Below are 19,278 nucleotides of genomic sequence, written 5' to 3' on the forward strand. Positions count from 1 at the left end.
AAAGTGTGAGTGCAAGTTAGCGCTGAAAAAGTGCCCCCCGGAGCTATAACACAGCTCCTCACAATTGTCAAAATTGAGTAAGCCGCGATGAATAACTCCATTTACCAAGCACTATCTACCAAGCATTTGTGATTACTCAGAAGGCCCTCATGTATACACATCTTTCCCTCTTCTCCCTGTCTCAGCTTGCAACTCCATTCAACTACCCAGTTGTGTAATGCCTGGCTAAAAGTTGCTCTCCAGATGATGTTGTAAAGTGCTTCATGATCAAAGTCAAATCAATCAGTAATCTTATAAAGTGTTACTACTCGCCCATGAGGGTTTCAAGTCATTAAGTGTTTGTGAGGGGGGGGTGTCTACGGTGTAGGTCGAAGAGCCAACTCTTGAGGTCCTTCTTCAATTGCGGCTGCAAGCAACCGTGATTGCCTGAGGTGTAGAGGGTAGGGAGTGCCAGGTCTTCAAAGCCCCCAGTTTTCTTGCACCTTGTTTCAACTGCATGCCCCTGCCTTCCAACGCAGACCTAGATCTTGTCTTTTCAATCAGAAAAACAAGGTTTCTGCAGCCAAGCAGAATCCCAAAATCTCCATTAAAGATGGTTAACAGCCGGTCTTTGGTTTCTGTTGGCAGCTTGTTATAATGCACTGCTGTGGCGCAGATTCTAGGTTGCATTAGGGGAACTGTTGGCTCCGGTTTTCCTCCCTCTTTCCTGGAGTTTAATTATTTTAAGCTGCATTTGTCAAATTTAGAATAATTAAATGACACTCATCTGTACTTTGAAATGCCTTGTGCTTAATGCATTAATGAGCATGCTGAGACTTTGCGTTGTTTCAGAAAAATGCATAGATCTGAATTGTGCTTGTCACTCCAGATGAGTGACAGATTAGTATGAAAAAATCTAGACGTTGTGAAGCACTATCGGCCAAATTCTTCTCTGGTCTGCCCTTTCGACGTTGGTCAAGGACCCCATGCCACGTAGTTTTAGTGAATGGATCTTATGCAGGGACTTTATTTTAGTTTTTTTTTGGGTGCAGGCGAAATTATGCACAGTTCGCTAATTTCGTATTACACCATTTTCACAAAATTTCCTGTAAATTTTGCATGAAGCAATTGCATGTTATTTTTGCCTGTGTATATAGAAACAGTCTTCAGGGAACAGAAAAGCTACAGCTGAGAGACATGTTCTGCTTCACCCAGTCTCTTGCCATTATTTTGTATGACTTGTATGTGTGGTACACACTCATCATTAAGCAAAATACATGTTGAGTATTCATGCATTACAAGTAATTTCACGTATTTTGTGGAAAAAGTGCGATTTCGCCCATGCGTTCTCTCACACCTAGACATGTTACGTTTGCAGCCAGGCCAGATGTAGCTGTGGTTTCAGTTCGTGTTTCTTTAAAGTCTGCCATATCAGCCCCGCCATGGCGGTTATAATCGGACAAAGCGGTTTTGTTAATCTGTGGGGTGGGAGTTCCCCTAGCAGAACAGTGCCAGTGCTTATTACAGGAGCACCACCTATCTACAAAGCCTTTCGTCTGTCTTTTGGCGGCTGCAACTGTACCCTTACCACAAAGAAATGGCTCCTTTCCTGAAGCTTCCTCCAAACTGAGGGTGTTCTGTATTTTGTAATAATGAGGATAGTTTTATATTTAATATGCCTTGTAATGGATCCAGAGATAGTAATTGTTTCATCTTTCCTCTTATTTTTGTATTTGATTTTCTAAAGCGCCTACAAGCACAGAATTGTCAGAGCCCTGCAAAGTCAGTGTATACGACATTTTAAAATTGTTTTAAAAAAGTCTATATTTATCATAAAACAAAAGTGATACACAGCTGAAGAGAACCTTAATAAAATAGGCAAAAAATATATTTCGCAGAGTTAAAATTTTTTCCTAAACTGAATAAGTACTAGTTAAGACAGTAAAATGCCCACCATAAGCCCCAGAAGAATTGTGCTTTTGTCTAGGTTGTAAGAAGTGTAGCAAGCTCCATGTTTGATGTATCAGTCTACCTAGTTGTAGTAGTAAATTCTATCTGGTATGTGTCTGTTTAATTTTCTAGTTACTCAAGTTACTCAAGGTCCTTGGTCTGGTCTCCTCGGCTCGGCGAGACAAGTGCCATTGTGTGATCACAGGCAAAGCTTCTCCCACTCGTCATTACCTTAAAACCTAGAAGGTGGTGATGAGATTCGTTCAGTGTTGGTTACTTGGGTAGCTGGTCATAGCAGACATCGCTTCTCAGTCCCTCCGTCAATAACTGTCCCAAGGGAATATGATTGGGCGGAAATCAAAAGATGTACACTGAATGAGATGGAACTGGAGGAAAGCCACATGAATGTGAATTTGAGTCACCAAAGTATATATACTTACGAAATTGACGTTATGGGCCATTTAACCCCCGTGATCTCACCTGGATGACTTCTTGTCCACCTTTAGCCGTTGAACATCCTCCCCATGTCAAGAAGGGGATGCAACAGAATGTAAGCGGGGCTTCTCGAATTTGGTTTACTTTTGTTCCTGCTATTCCTTTCTTGATGCCTGGAACGGGGGCAGCAAGGGCAAGTTCATTGATAACCAAATCCAAGGGGGGGGGCAACGGCTAGACACAGTTTACCCCCATTTGACCTCCATGCACATCAGAACTGATCTGCACAGTAGGTTATTGCTCTTACTTACCCCCTCATGTAAACAGCTCAGTAAAGTAAGACTACAGAAACAGTTGGTATACCTTTATCCGATGAAGGCACACAAAACAGCTAAGTGCCCCAATGGACCAAGTTGAATCTGAGAATACAAAACAGTTAACTTAGGATCTGTTGCATCAGAACCGACTAGACAAAGCCTACAGACACTGAATTAGACAATGTCCTCTAGTTTTCTGAGCTGAGCTATCATCTACCACAAATGGCAGCATTTTGCAACCTACCGCCTGTGATATCCCGTTTTCATTTCCTTATGCGTCTCCTGGCAATAACCTCCTGGCTCAAACATCGTAGTCATCACAAGAACATGCCCAAGTACGGCAGTTGTTTCCTTGTGCACAGACATGCACCCACTCTTATTGCTTCAGTTTTTTTTGCTTGGTCTAGTTTTATTTGGGCCTCAATTTCCAAACTTTATGTCCTGAGTAAATTGGGGCCCATAGGTGGCGCAAACTTGCTGATAATATCTCTGTGATTGACCAGTGTACTAATGTAAAATTTTCTCCATGGCCAAAATCTCTTGCCACCTGTTACCTTCTTGGGACAAACTGGTATCTAAACTCCCCAGCCTACTGAGGCGTGGCAAGAGCGTGCCGCGTGGTGACCATTTTACATCTCGCAGGAACAGGCTCATAATTTCGGGGACAGATTCATTGCACACTTGATGGCAGGTTCATGGCTTCCGAGAGAGTCGCAATTTGTGGGAATGTTTCATGCCTAGATGGGACAGTTTCTTGACATACTGATTGCATACTTTATGGTATGGCGGTTGTAGGCACCCTTGTTTGGGGCTACTATAAGGCAAGTTAATTAGTTTGAGGATTACCGAAAATGTTCTAGGCAAATGGCCCAATTCCTTGAAATTTGTAATGCAGTTGCAGGGTTTTGGGAGAGTCACAAGGTTTTGTAAACTTGTATGGTAACTCATAGAACAGTTTCATTGTATGCCACAGGAAATTTCAAGTGATTTGTGAGAGTCATGGCACTCGCGGTAATTTCAGGGATAACTGTAGAAAGATACTGACATTGCGGGGGTGGTTCATTAAACTGTGCAGTCTAGGTGACAGTGAAGTGGTTTTGTAACTTTTAGGGGTAATCCCATGGATCTAACGACTGCAATTTCCTACTGATTTTGGGTAGTTTCAATACTGATTTGAAGGCCATTTCTACCTAGATATTGTTTGAGTTCTGTGATGACATATCATACTGATGAACAAGTCCTTCTTTGACATGCGTGGTTAGTTTCACTGCTGATAAACCCATATTTAATGCTGACACAAGAACAATATTTTCTACCAAGTGCACAATTTCATTCCGATGTTAAAGATATTTCATGACTTACGCAGTCATTTTTATGCGGAGTAATTTCATTGTCTTTTTTTTTGCTACTTTTCACGTTTCTTTTTAGTGGTTTAGTGGGCCAAAATGATTTATGAACGCATACGTTTCTAGCGTTTGATAAGGTATTTGCAGAAGAAGAATTGTCAATCTTTTAACATATCCAATTTATGCAAAACTGTGTCACAAGCGTTGTTTGCAAGCAATGTTTTGTTTTTCTAAAATCAGTTTTCATGGGGCTCAGACACCTTCCTTACAATTTTCTCAGAACTGTTTCCTGTGTTATATAAAGACCTTAGAAAGGCTTTTAAAACCCACTATTTTACTGTTAATGTGCTGAAAAGAATGCCTGCAGTGGAATAGGAAAGAGAGAACATGTAGAATCAGATTGTCTTTGCGTAAAGTATAGGCATCAAATCATCAAGCTTAATAGACCTACTGATTCTCATCTTCTGTAAACCATTACATTTCATGCAATTTGGTTCATTTTTCAAATGTGTTTTTAAAAGACTCATCTAGCTAGATTTAATGCATTTCTTTGTTTTTGTATATAAACTATATCACACTTACATACAGGCTAAAATTGCGTTTCCACAAAACCAGGGCTGTATTTGATACATTATTTCGCACATTATTCAAATATCCCTACAAATGCAGGTGACTATTTGTACGCAACGCAGTAAGTCTGTTTTTACAGTTTGAAACTTGTACAATTGGCAGAAGCAACAAATACAAATGTACAAACATTTTAAATGTATTCACTTCACACCGTCATCTGTTAAAGATGCATTGTTATTTATACACTAAATAAATATTCTTGTGTAATTACAATTTTGTTTATCCTGGCAAAACCCAAGGGCTTATCTTAGTAATTAATTCACTATATTTCATGGTATGCATATTACTCAATTTACTTCAATTGGTGAGCTCTTCTAAAATATCCTCGCAAGAAAATATTTCAAAAGCAGATCGATTAATAATATAAAAAGCAAATTAAGGACTAATATGAAAATGTTGCTTGGTCACATGCGTAAGAGCTTCAGTGTTTGATCTACATAGGTGATGCTGTTGCTGACCTTTTTGTAATACTGTGCCACATATTACCCTTATCTATATCTGGTAAGTCTCTTAACCAAAAAAAGCAAATATCTTATTCATACTGCTGGATTCTGTTAGGTCCACCCAGCCCTTCATCCTTCTGAGATCTGTAAAATGACTCATTCCCATTGATTTGGGTAATGATAAACATCCGTAGCTATCAATAGTGCCAAGAGACTTCTCAAGGATTACTGTGCATAGGACAAATACTCAAGTTGTTATTTGAGATGTGGTATCTACCACGCCTTACACCTATATATGTTTGTTTTACAGAATCATCAAAAGTGACTCTGTTGTTTGTTACATCGCACTCGTCATTGGAATAGTGTTTATGAATCTTTAATAACTTTGCAAGTATTTTCTGAAACCGCATGAAGGGAATCTAAGATTTGCTGCTTCTTTAATACTCTGGTTGTGGAGGGATTTGGGAAGAACTGTTAAAGGTGTCCTAAGTTGTCGGGAACATCACAAAAGTGTACTTTTTCAGCTACAGTGAAAACCGCTATATGGCTTTTTACCAACTTGATTGAGGTGAAGTGGCTTGCTCCAACATACAATGCGTTTCTTGTTTGGTCAAAACCACTTCAGCGTGTTTTTTTGTTTTTCAGAAAAGCCAAAATAGTAGGCCATACTGGGGGAAAAATGTGCAGTTATCTTGGGCGGCCATCTAAGGTTTGCAAGCCTGTCAATCAGAAATTGAACACGCATTGGCTAAGCCAATAGGTCTTGCCTAGGCAAGAGGTATTGGCATTACCAATGTGTTTTAGCCATGCTGTACACCAGCGTGGCTGCTGTTCAGCATGCTTAAACGTTAGTGGCATAAAAGAGAGTGGTGTGGAATGGAATGGCAGAGTGGTGTATAGTTGAGTGGCATAGAGTGGAATCACGTACAGTGGCGTGGAGTAGAGTAGATTGATGTTGATTGCATTGCCACCCAATTGTTAAGTGAAGCTAAGGTTGATGGGGTTTGTCAATAGTAGATAATAGTAGATAAGCCACAAAATCTAAAAATACCAAAAACTCATTAGTTGAGGTGCTGCCTTCACTTACTCTCTTTGAATCTGTATGTTCTTCTGTGAGCGTTGATCTGCATTACAAATCCCAGTTTATCATACCAATCTGAGCTTTCCCGACAGTTGGCATTTCAACTCTGAGCTGCCATTAACCTGGCTACCTTACCATCATCCTTCAACAGTCCTTCTAGTAAACGTCAACTTCTCCCATATCTCAGTATGCTAGTAAGTCTCCCTTTTTAGTTGTACGAAATATTAATGCTTCCTTTTTGAACTACATATATTGCTATTTGTTGACTGCTTAAGTACCTTCCCCTCCATCTTTAAATTAGTTTTATTACTTCCCTTCTTTCCTCTCTCCCAGTCCGTCACATATTCCCTTGTCATATGAACAGTTGTGTGATTTGTTAACAAGGACGGCTTCCCGGTTTCCTTGATCCATGCACAAAGTTTAAAAGAAGTGGGCTTAACTTCATGTTTGAGAGGATTACATTTTGATGGTTATGCTGTATTTTAGTCTTAGTTTTCAACAGTTTCATTTGTGGAAACTTTGTCAGAAGATCCATCCACCGTGACATTTGTTTTCAAGAAGTGGGTACTTGATTGTCACTTGTGGCAACTTAAAGAGGAAGTCTCACCTCGTGACCCTGGGCCACGGGTGACCTCACATGGCTGTGGTGTTCTAGTTCTCCTTAACACGATACCTGGTCCTATCATTGTTTTTTACACTAAAGCTGAAAAATCTCGTTTTCCCAAGAAGCCCCTATTAATGCTCTCTCAGGCTCCTGACATTACCAGCTTCGAACCAAAGGGTGTCTTTTGCATTCATGGCACAATTCTGTGATCGCCACTGTGACCGAATCAAAATAACACTTTTGTGATCAATTCTGCTCCAGTGTCAAAAAGACACAGAGCAGTGAAGCTTCTTTTCGATCCAGGGAAATGCTACAGAAATTTTTGAGGGTGAAACTATAAGAATAAACCTGAATCCCAATTAGAGCCTCTTTCCGAGCTCTTACCATGGTGCACAGAGCACCATTCCTCATGCCTCTATAGCCAATTCAACAAATATTAGACACATTTTTAAAAAAAATATTTTTTTGAAATTCCATTAAAATTTACATTTTTTTTTTTTTTTTTTTAGTTAACTGTGATTTGCTGGCAGCTCAGATCAATTTTTTGAACCTACAGGTCCACTTTGCCGTCAGAAAAAAACCCTGCAAGATACTTGCAGGGGATTGGTTCACTTAGAATTTTTTTTGTCTGCAGCACAATTTCTTTGCAAACTAGTCTCCCGCTGGTATTGCACAAGACATTCTCTTTATGTTTTTTTTTTTTTTTTTTGTTTTTTAATCGTGCAGAACAACTCTCAGGTAAAAAAGTTACTCTAAAACCAGCCGTGCAACATTTTTAGAAATCTTGTCAGTGTAATTGCAATTCCACCCAGAACTGGTTAGATACACCCTGAGATACCAGTGGTTTCCAGTCGACTCATTCCCAACACGACTTACGACTGCAAGAGCCAAGAGTATATCTACTTTCTAATGGCTGAATTTTGACCCCCTCCCCGCCCCCCAGAACTATAAAGCATGCACATCTTACTTTCTTGTTCTCTGAACTAGTGCTGTCCGTTCTCCAAAATCACGTTAATCAAGTTATATTCACACTAACATTGTCCCAGCGTGGCATTCCCCTTTTTATTTTCTTTCAATATTTGTCATTGAAAATGAGACTCTTGCTTGTATAATGGCACATGTAACCATGCATTAAAACTTACAAATGCTAAACGAATCAGCAGTCCAGTTATTGAAATAACAGTTATAGCAAGCAGGACATCAATTCGTTTTTACGCTTGCTGCAGTTATCAAAGGTTCAAGCTCCTCCTTTAACACTTGAACATTTTTGCAATACTAAATCCACCGTCAAAACTTTCCTATTGCAAAGTTTTTCATATGGTGGCTTAGGAACCGCTTCAGATGTGCCCCCGCCCACCAAAGTCAGACTAACTAGTCAAAAAGCATCCATTCCATCGTGCTTCTCCTTGCATCCACCATGGTAACCTTTTCCCTGCAGAACTATGAGTGACTGAATGGCTTCTATCAGTGATTTGCACTTATAGGAGCACAGACTTGTACCCTAAGGAGAGAAAGGCCTACCTCCCTCTCTCTTCCGCATGTAAAATCCAGTCTGGTCACCACCAGTGCCTTAAAATGACAAGTACTGCCAGGTACCAAGTACTTTTTTAATTATTCAGCGAGAGTACCTGCACTGCCCAGCACAGGTGCATTACTTTTAATTGGACTTACAGGCACTTATCAGTGGCAAGCCGGTATGCCGAGATGGTGAGTACCTGCACTTCTGTAAGTCCATACACGTTTGTCTTGTACTCCTGCGTGAGCGGTAAACCTGGTTTAACTAAACCAAGTAGGGGTGGATGCCTGTGGTAGTGATTCACATTGGGGCCTCTTACACCTGATGGGCACCCTCAGTTTTGGTGCACATGCCTCTTTGCTTTTTAAACCCTGCTCTGGCCTTTTTCAGCTAGTCTGCCGCCTTCTGGTGCAATGCTGTATTTCACTGTTCAGGTCTTCAGTTCAGCTCCTTGGTCCTGTTTTGTCTCTTAGCTATTAAGGCTTTCGTTTATCAATCAACTGAGTTGATTTTTTTTCCTTGATTTTAGATTTTATTTAATCTAAAAATGGAATACCCACCTTGACTCAATATTGTGGACTGCATTCCTCTGCAAGTAAACTCTGATTTGATGCAAACAAGCAGCCTTTCTCTGATTCCCCTGTAAGGGATCAGCACGGGGAATGCAATATGCCATTGCTTTATTTAATTTTTCAAAAAATATTAAGCATACTTTTGCACTTATATTTTTCACTTTCCAACCCATCTATCTCCTTCCCCTTTAGGACTGACCAAGGTTGTCTCACCAGCCTCTTCTTTCCCACTCCCATTTTGCCTGTGGCCACAACATCATGGGCCAATCAGTGGGTGAGCTTGCTTCATCCATTAGCTCTTTTTACTGTGAGTGACGGCACATTCTTGTGCCCATCTGCTTAAGAGGTAGTCCACTTCAGTGCCAGGGCTAGTGGGCCAATCTTTTATTTCTGCCCTTATTTCATGTGTTTTATTTTTTTTGCGCTCTATTTTGCTCTATTTTTACGTTGGGTCATTTATTTTGCTACTACTTTTTTTTAAACAAGGTCTCCCAGAAATTGCAGCACTTTTCCTTTTTATTAGGTTTAAACTTTCAATACCCCTGGCATAGATTTGCACAAAAAAAAAAAATTTTTAAATCCCAAGCTTGCCATGGCAAGACGTGTTGACTTTGCTAGTGCTTATTTTAACTGTCACTATGCTCTAGTTCTCGATGCAGCAACTCCCTGCTTCACTACAGAAACCACCCACCCTAATGTTTGTATTAATTAAAAATAACGTCTCGTTTTGAATAGGCTTTTCGTTAGCTGCTTTTTGGTATTTTTACTTCAGTCAGGTTTGTTTTTCATCAGCTGCGTGTAATTCCAGTGTTAGTGATAAATCGTCTTAGTGCACCTAACCAAACCCCGTACGTGCCAGACATTGTGTTATTTCCACACTCAGCAGTGCTTTATTGTCCTGACTGTGGGGTTACTGTCCTGGGATTCAAGCATGTGGCCTGCAGATTGCATGCAGACCTGCCAGCTCATCCTCGTGCTGTCCTACTGAATGTCAGCCACTGGTAATTACTCGGGCCGCAACTCAGTCCATCATTATTTTGCACACCATACTACCTTATTTTGGAACCAGCCATATGTAAATCAGACTTGACCCTGTCCCATTTCGTACTTCCATGCCAAGTCTTCCCTAAACCGGACCACAAGCAACCTCAGACCAGTTTCACCCTACTTAGGGCTCATCAGCCTGGTATAGCTTGGTTCCAGTGACACAGTGTGCACAGGACCCACGGCTGGGCACACCGTTCTGCTTAGGGTGACACACTAAAGTATACAAAAAAGTGGTGGATGTTTTGCTTGATTTAATCCAAGCCTCTGGGCCGCATCCCAGTCCATCGTTGTTTTAAATTACTGCTGAATGTGTCCCTACTTGGAAAAGCATGTACCTAAAAGGAAATTGAATCAAGTAGTCATGTTTGGTTGACAGATTAAACCTCAGATGTGTCAAAAAAGCGTGCAAAGATTGGTGGTCACGCGATCCTGACCCACGTTTGGTGTCTCCACTTCTCAAACGTTATTTGTTGGAAAAGCCAACATTTCTGATTCAATGTGGGGGTGGATTTAGTAGAAAACCTGGTGATCTCACATGGAAACTTCAGCCTGTGTAGCGGTCTCTTAATTTACTTGAACAGATTGATCCTTAAGACAGCAGAGCTGTAGTTCATCCGCATCATAGAGAATGAGGACTGAGTATTTTTTACAGCAGAGCTATTTTCCTTAGCCAAGAAATTTCTCTGGTTGATCAGGTGCTCAGATATTGCACGATTTCACGTAACATAGCAGAGCTACCTTTTGCTGCATATAGTGTGCATGCTCTCACCTAAAACATCAAAACATTGCTCGCTTTAATTTTGCACGCTCTCAGCCAACAGAGCCTACCTTTCCTTGGCTGCGTAGATTTTGCATTCATTGATGTCTACCACAGGCAACATCTCCTTGGTTGCAATGATTTCCTCCATTTTTGGAGCAGCACAGCAGAGCTATCCTTGGTTTCTTGGATCCTGCAGGCTCCAGCCGTGCTCAGCAGAGCTTCAGTTAACACAACCTACTCCCTACCGCCCTTAAGAGTATTACTTTCCCCTTTAAACATTTGCTTAAAGTCCAAATCATTAAAATGAAGTAGGCCATTATAAATTGAGACCATTTGCCGGGAACTTCATTAGAGTATTCTCTGAGAGCGAGGTAGCAGCGGGTGTTGAGGTTTTGAGGCTGTTGTCGGCTGTGCATGGTAAATGTCACTCTAGTAACCAGAGGTACCTGCCGCATCAGAGCCCCTCTGCGACATGGTCTCGCGGGGGATATCGCTTGATGAGGCTTTCAAGGCCTCGCGACTTTGAAGTCAGCAAGTTCTTTGGCACAGATTGCATATTCTAATGCTAGAGCAGGATGAAAAGGGTTCAGAAGCTCGAATATTTGCTTCCCAGACAGGCTGTGCTATCAACGTCCAAAGCGATACACCCTTGTGCTGGTCACGTGTGGAGCTGTGACCGAGACCACTTACGGTCCATTGTAGACTGCAGGGGATGTTTGCATGCAGGAATAGCACCACAGGTGGATGTGACCACACAAGAATGGGATTGATGCCTTATTGTAGTCATCATCAGCTTTATCATTAAGTCTGTTGCATACACTGAAACCCTCTGATGGTCTGTAATTGAACACGATGCAGGCACTATGCTGGTGCCGTTGCCAGATACATTTAATAAGATGGAATCCTTTGATGTCCCATAATCAAACACTCTGCGGTGCCCTTGACTTATAAATAAATCCAGGATTTGTAAAGCACTGCATATCACCCGTGAGGGTATGAAGGCACTGAATTGTAGGCACGGGGAGATTAAGTGATTTGCCCAGGATCACAGGATGTTGAGCCAACGCCAAGACTTGCACCTGGTTCCTGCAGCTCCGATGTGGGCTGCTCTGGCCGTTACTAATATACAGCATACCCTATAATCTTTTGATGGCCTGTATTTGAGCATGATGCCGGCACTGTGGTGACATCTATGACGGGTGCAGTGCATACATTGATAGGCTTCAAGGGGTTAGGCCTTCATGTAGGTCTTTCCAGTCCTCTGTGGAGGCATTGACCTGTTTCATCTTCCTTTGGGTCCAATTTCTCAGTTATGATGCAGTCAAGTCGTGAGGCATTGCCCCCTATGGACCTTCAGGGGTTCGCATGACTCTTTCCTTACCGCTCTGGAATGACTAACTTTATGTTGGCCAACCTGTTTTTTGTGCCACCCATGTCTCTGCAATGTTTATTACCATACTCAGTGGGGTTGTATCTGAACATCACAGCTTTCTAGAATCCTTTTTCTCATACTCTCATCTCTGAAGCCTCGTTTCTTCATGACTGCAGCCATCAGCCATCATGCTGGAGTCTTGACTATCCCTCTCGGGGCAAACATGCCATCATGGTCACCTTCTTACCACAAACTCTCACCTTTATAAATGTCACTCACCATTACTCCATCTTGTACGGGAGTCACTTAATCATATCTTTAGATTGTAAACACTTTGACAAAATATTTCCCTGATTGAAACCAGTATCACCCCATGGGCTTCCCTACCTTCTCATTAGACTCTTCCACACATCTGACAGGTTCACCCCCTTCTACCGAATCCAGCTTTAAGGTATCTTTAAAGGTGGTCGGCATGCAAGGCTGCCATCATATTGGAATGTTATCCCAGCATTCAGAGTGCTTATATCATAAAAAGGCCTCTTTATCTGTAAAATCAGGGACAAGAGACAGCTTGATTACTGAAATGTGTTACTCACTTGGAACAAGGTTGTCAGTTTGTGTAGTGTTGAGTCTAACATGACAACACCACATTGGCAAATGTGGTGCTATAGCTGCAAAGGGGCGTCCACTTGAACGCACCTTCCGAGTTGTGTTCATGCTGTGCGATGGTCTGTGTAGTGTTGGATACCGTCTTCATACGAAGAAGTCGTAGGTGTGCAGAACAGCAGGTAAGGCGCAAGGGAGGCTCCCAGCTCAACAGTGTAACACTTGGAGCCCGCTGAGGCCATTGTTGAGTTGTGGTGGGTGCCAGCTCATCGGCGAGATCCCCCTGAGGATTGAAGAATGCGTCTGCGATTGCGATGTAGGGACAGAAGGCTGGGAGAGTAGAGGGCGAGCTGCCAAAAAAACATTCATTAGAAGCTGCGAGCAATTGGAAGGAGCTCTGAGCCCAACACGGTTGGCATGGCAATCTCGTTATTTGTGACCACCCATGAGTAATAGGATCATGACATCACTGGCATTGGTAACGGCGAGGGATACTAGCAGAAGCACAAACATAACCACAAGGCGTCGTTCCTGAAATATCACTCGCAGGTGCTGCGAGTGATATTTCTTAGGGTACATCAATGTCCTCCTCTTGTCTAATTGTAACTCAACGGGGTGCAGTGATGGTAGTATGCATGCAATCTGCCCCCATACACTTGTTAATGATCTGGGAAAGTAGGGCTTGTGGTGTGAGTTGCCTGCAGCTTCAACGCATGACAGCCGAACAGGCGTAGAGTAATGGCAATACAAACTCTACGCCTTCTGTTGTACATCGCATCTTTTGATTTTCTGTCACTGTACGCCAGTGAAGCGAGGCGACTCCTAGTTGTTATCGTTGTGTTTAGCAGTGGTGCTTGCTACCTGTGGCTTGGAATCCTGAATATTGCTTAAAGTTCATGGCTGCGCTGCCTGCTGGGGCATATCCTTGTATGCCGTGCCAAGCCTTACTTCAGCAGGAGCAGTGCCAAACCTCTGTGGGCAGAGTCAAGTGATTGGGTGCCGCACGGCGTTGCATTGACTAACTCCGTTTTAACTCATCGAGCGAGTTGCAGGGTAACATTGTCTCACGCAGCTCTATATGACTGCAGCGAGTGGTACTTTTTATCTCATGCTGGATTTATTTATTATTTGGTGGGCAGGGGGTACCATGCCTCATGCAGGGTTTGGTCACACAAGTGGTGAAAGTGACTTTGGAGTAAGATGCATTAAATTCCTCTCTTTGCACCCCAGTGACTCTACAGATGGTGCTCGCCATGCCTTTTTGAAACCTATTTTTGGTCCCTTCTCCTCTGCACTAATTCTTGGCTTCTACTCTTTCCTCACCTTGCTGGTGTATGAAAGTACTCACGAGTCCCGGAAATGTGACTTGCAAGCTTGATACACAACACCCAAATAATGAGTGAGCGAAGGAGGGTGTTGCTTCACTCTATTAAGCTGTCAAACATGCTGCCTTATTTTGGGTGATAGAGCAAGATGAATTGCTGCATTGCTCCAGGCATGCAGAAGTCAGGGTGATGTGCTTGGCTACACTCCTTCATAGGCAGTTTTGCCTCAGATTGCGGTGATGGGTGCGTACATCTTAAGCATGGTTAAGTCATGGAGAGGGAGAGGTGTGGCGCAGCGGCCAGAGCGGCTGACTCCAGTGCGTGGGGCTCGCGATTCGATTCCCAGCACTGGCAGAGCTCAACATCATGTGACTCTAGGCTGTAGCTCACTTGATCTCCCCAATGGCCCCCTGCGCCTGGGTAACCCTTAGGGGTGATAAGTCGTCCTTTACAAATCTGGAAATATTAAAATTATTATGGAGTGCAGCACGTAGTCACAAGGCCTCGTGCATGCCTCAAGCGGTGTTACACATGTTTAGCTCATGGGATAAGATGCACTGGTACACTGCCTCATGCTTGGGTGGGTCACAATTGGAGAAACTCAGGCAGGTCAGAAGTGAATGAAGGCTTAGTACTCTAGTCAGTTAGCATATAGTCTAGATTTCCCCATTGACCTATGTCCCCAAACATTCATTTTCTCCACCTCCAAGCCATTTTTCCTTTCTCTACATTGCATCTTTCTATGTGTATATACCTAATGGACACTAAGGGCCTGATTACAATGTGAGTCGGAGAGCCTCCGGCCCCACATCGTAGGTTTCACTTTTGACTTCCGCATTACAATGCCGGTGGTCGAAAGTGAAACTGGCTGGTCATTCCGGCTGGATTCCGACGGGCTCAAGGAGCCACTCGTTCAGTTTGAGGCCGCACCGTAATCCCCGGGGAAGGTGTTTCCGCCATCGGGATTCCGATATCTGTTTCTGACAGGCTTTCCATGTTGGGCTTTCCAACATGGAATAGGAGTCAGAAAGTGACTTTGGGGGGGCCCTTTCTAAGACCCTCATTCCTCCACGGCCTCCGGTTGGGGAACCAGGTGGCACCTATGGTGCCCCCCTGCTAATCTCTGCACCGTGTGGCAGGCACCTTGAGGTGCCTGCCACAATGTGCAGGGATTAACAGAATCTCCCGTTTCTTTATGGGAGCTTGTGCTACGTCTGGTTTACGGCCACAGCACGAGCTCCCATAGAGAAATGAGAGTATGCGACTGCACCTTGTGCAGTCCAATTGTAATATTGCGATCTGGACCGCCTACTAGAGGTATGTCGGTCTGAAAATCGAGGATGATGTTGGTTGGAGGCATCTCCGACCGACCTCGTAATCCGTGCCTTAGCGTGAACCTGTTGTAATGCAGCAGAGCATGGTACTATGTGGAGGAAACACAGGCGCAAGGGCATCATAGTACTAGGTAGGCAGAACTGGAGATAAAATGGAGTGTAATGTCTGTATTAGTGAGAGTTTCTGTTCTGAGTGTGTAGCAGAAGACTTGCCTTCTCGTCTTCTTCTTGCACTTCTTAATTTTGCAACTGGCTGTATCATTGCTGTGTATGTTGCATTTGTCCCTTGCACTAGTCTGTCTTACAGTGAGGCATGGTAGAGCTTGTTGTTTTCAGGATAATACAGCAAATCCTAAAGTGATGCCGATGGACAGTGGGTGCAGAAGCCAATCCCTAAACGTTGAGGTCATCAAGTCATGCTTATTACTCAGTCCCTTGATACTTCCTGCGGTTTGGAGGACACAAGTGTTGCCACAGTATAGTTTAGGACCAATGCTTGAAGAGACTTTCTAAAGTCATGTTTTGGGAGGTACAGGTTGACCCTGTGGAGCGGGTAGAGCTGACGCCATACTGCCTGCATCTTCAAAATTAGGGCAACAATGACATCGGAGTTCATTTCCATAAGTTTATGCGCTGCTTTTGGAAGTCAGTGTGAACTTCTTTTTCAGGGGTTTCAACTTCATGTAGTTAACATTCAAGCTCGAATTCAGGTGGTCTGTGTAACTACCACAGTACCTTCTAGTAGAGCTATGCATCATCCGTCGATTGATAGGTCTTGAAGTGCTTGGTGGCTTGGAGTATCCCAAATGGATTTGTGTAGACTGTGCATACATATCCTTGACACATGTCACTGTCAGGGGATACCTTGTGATACCCAGGCTCTCCAAAAACTAGGAAAATACATAACAGATTAATAGTCGAACCCTAGAACCCTCCTATAGTACTATGAAGATCTTATGGTCCTCTATCATCACTTCTGCTCACCTTCCTTTCACATACCTTCCTTCTCCTATAAAAAAGTATGTTTACTGATGGATATGAATTGGAATTCTTATTTTGTATGATGATTAGAGGACCCAGCATTAGAGCCTTTTCCAATTCTATGCACAGTAAAAATAAATCCCTTTACCTCATCCTATCATGCCATTTCCCTCCCCAATTCCAGGAAACAGAATAACTTCAAGAATTCCAAAGTGAATGACAGAGGAAATGTATTAAGTTAGGATAAATGTGGTTATTTCGTGGGATGTTTGTTGTGGTGCAGCATATATTTGGAGTGCCAAAAATGTGAGGTGTTTGTCTTAGATTGTCCTTTTGTGGGGGCAAATCACTAACTGTTGTCCAATTCAAGTCCGTGATTTATAGAGCTCTTTACATAATTTTCTGTCTTACCTCACTCTCCGCGATGGGCACATTGGCACCATATGGAATTTAGGAGCTGTGTTTTTTCCTGGACGAGAGCGAGCAACATAGTGCTGTAGTATGGAAACTGAAGTCCTTCTCTTACATGAGGTGGTCATTTCCTTGGAGTAGCTGCACATTCTAGACCCCCAAGAATATTATTCTTACAGGTCACCTGTACATGGGGAGGCCGAGCATTTCATTCTCACACTGCAGTAACATACACAGGCAATCAGGGTATAGTATTGTCATCCAGCAGCTGCACACAGAGAACCCAGTGTCTCATTCTTAAAATTGTATACACATAGAAGTTGAGCATCGCATTCTTGCAGAAAGGCTGTGCCCAAGAAGCAGGGAGTTATACTTTACCAAAGCAGCCGCTCACCGGGAGTCTCAATCTGTTTCTCATTCTTGCCAACGAAGAACAGACACAGGACCCAAGCATCTCATGTTGGGGAGCATCTGCACCCAGAAAACCTGAGCATCTCTTTACCACAAAGCAGCTGCACACAGAGAACCTGAGCATCTCATTCTCACGGAGCAGCTGCACACAGAGAACCTGCGCATCTCATTCCCACAGAGCAGCTGCACACAGTGAACCTGAGCATCTCATTCCCACAGAGCAGCTGCACACAGAGAACCTGTGCATCTCATTCCCACAGAGCAGCTGCACACAGGGAACCTGTGCATCTCTTTACCACAAAGCAGCTGCACACAGTGAACCTGAGCATCTCATTCCCACAAAGCAGCTGCAGACAGTGAACCTGAGCATCTCAATCCCACAGAGCAGCTGCACACAGTGAACCTGAGCATCTCATTCTCACAGAGCAGCTGCACACAGGGAACCTGAGCATCTCTCTCCTAGAGCAGCTGCACACAGGACACCTGACCATCTCATTCCCACAGAGCAGCTGCACACAGTGAACCTGAGCATCTCATTCCCACAGAGCAGCTGCACACAGTGAACCTGAGCATCTCATTCTCACAGAGCAGCTGCACACATGTAACCCGAGTATCTTATTCCCACAGAGAAGCTTCACACAGGAAACCTGAGCATCTCATTCTCACAGAGCAGCTGCACACTGAAACATTGAACATCTCATTCTCCTCGAGTATCTTCATACAGGGTCTAGGAGCATTACAGTCTCCTAGAGCAGCTGCACACAGAAAATCTGTGTATCTCTTTCTCGCAGGGCAGCATCACAAATGTAGCCGAGTACCCCATGCTCACAGAGCAGTGATACACACACTCAGACCCCGAGTTTACCATTCCCCGGTGCAGGTGCAAACGGAGCCTGAGTGTTTCCTTCTGACTGCTCATCTGCACTCACAAGAACTCCGTTTATTTCATTCTTACAGCAGCACACAAATGAAGTGGACATTGTCCTCAAATTCTCAAGGAGCAGTTGCACCCAAATACAAAGCAATGCAACTGCAAACAGAGAAAGTGCAAGTGCCACATGTAAGCTACTGGACAAAGTTTGTTGTAGTTACTCATGAAAATGATTTGAAGAGCCTGTTCTTTACTGATGTTGTATCTCTTCTACTTGCAGGTGCTGGAGAATCTGGGAAAAGCACAATTGTCAAACAGATGAAGTAAGCATGATCATTTTCCTTCTCTACTGCTGTCTCTTATGTGTAAATATTGTTGGTTTTCTGTAGATAAGATCTTTTGGCCAGTTTTATACACTCAATACACCAGAAGGAGTTGGGAGAATTAAAATCTGTCTCATGATGGCACATGCTGTGTGTCCTAATACTGCCCTCACACAATTGTGTGACATGCTTCATCATAGGGCTGCTTACAATACACCCCGGCATAGCCCAGGCACGCGGTGGAGCAATAGGGTGGGGGAAGACCATACAATACAACACAGAAAGAAACAATTATTTCTACAGTGGCTGGGAGCATGATGTATACAAATCTGGTTTTTAATGCTACCCGAAGGGCAACAGGCATGTGTGACAGATTGAATATCCATTTATTAGTACCTGATGAATGTGAATTGATCAAGGGTGGTGCACCCAAGGTTTTATTGGGGCAATGAACGATACAATAGGATTAATTCATGTGTAGAAAGAGACATATATACTGAGCTTGAGAAACACGAGAGAGAAGATTACTCCTAACCTCTTTTCTCTTTCTCTCCCTTTTCACTGTTGATCTTCCTTCTCCCCTGTTCCTTTTAGTAACTCCACCATTAAACTTGAGGAAATCCCTCAGAAATGGAACAAAGGTTTTTAAACAACCTCTTAACTCAACCTCGGGTGAGAGTATTATTTCACTGGGACCGGTAGAGTCCTAAGGAGGGCTGGCGTAACCCCAAGCGAGATGCACACACACGGCCGAAACATGTTGACCACCGGGCAGTAAGGAGGGGTGTTAGGAGCACATTGCATATCCCAATCACCACCATCCTTCACGTTTTTAATCCTGGCAGAATAGTTCAAGAATAAAGTCTTAGGCACAGCTACACTTCCGAGCTAGTTTTAAACCAAATCACACTGCACTTTCCCTACCGTCGTTCCCAGCCACTGTGGAAATAATTGTTTCTTTCTT

General features: G+C 43.2%; 1 protein-coding gene across 1 annotated transcript in view; it reads left to right on the plus strand.

Moving 5' to 3' along the window:
- LOC147692601 (guanine nucleotide-binding protein G(i) subunit alpha-2) overlaps positions 1-19,278 on the plus strand; it is a 468,721-nt gene that overhangs the window by 233,026 nt on the left and 216,417 nt on the right. Inside the window, exon 2 of the mRNA XM_086938805.1 lies at positions 18,272-18,314. Within this exon, the coding sequence (XP_086794931.1) occupies positions 18,272-18,314 (43 nt within the window). The remainder of the gene's footprint in view (positions 1-18,271; positions 18,315-19,278) is intronic.

This window comes from Lissotriton vulgaris, chromosome 9, assembly GCF_964263255.1.
Source record: "Lissotriton vulgaris chromosome 9, aLisVul1.2, whole genome shotgun sequence".
Classification (NCBI taxonomy): Eukaryota; Metazoa; Chordata; class Amphibia; order Caudata; family Salamandridae; genus Lissotriton; species Lissotriton vulgaris.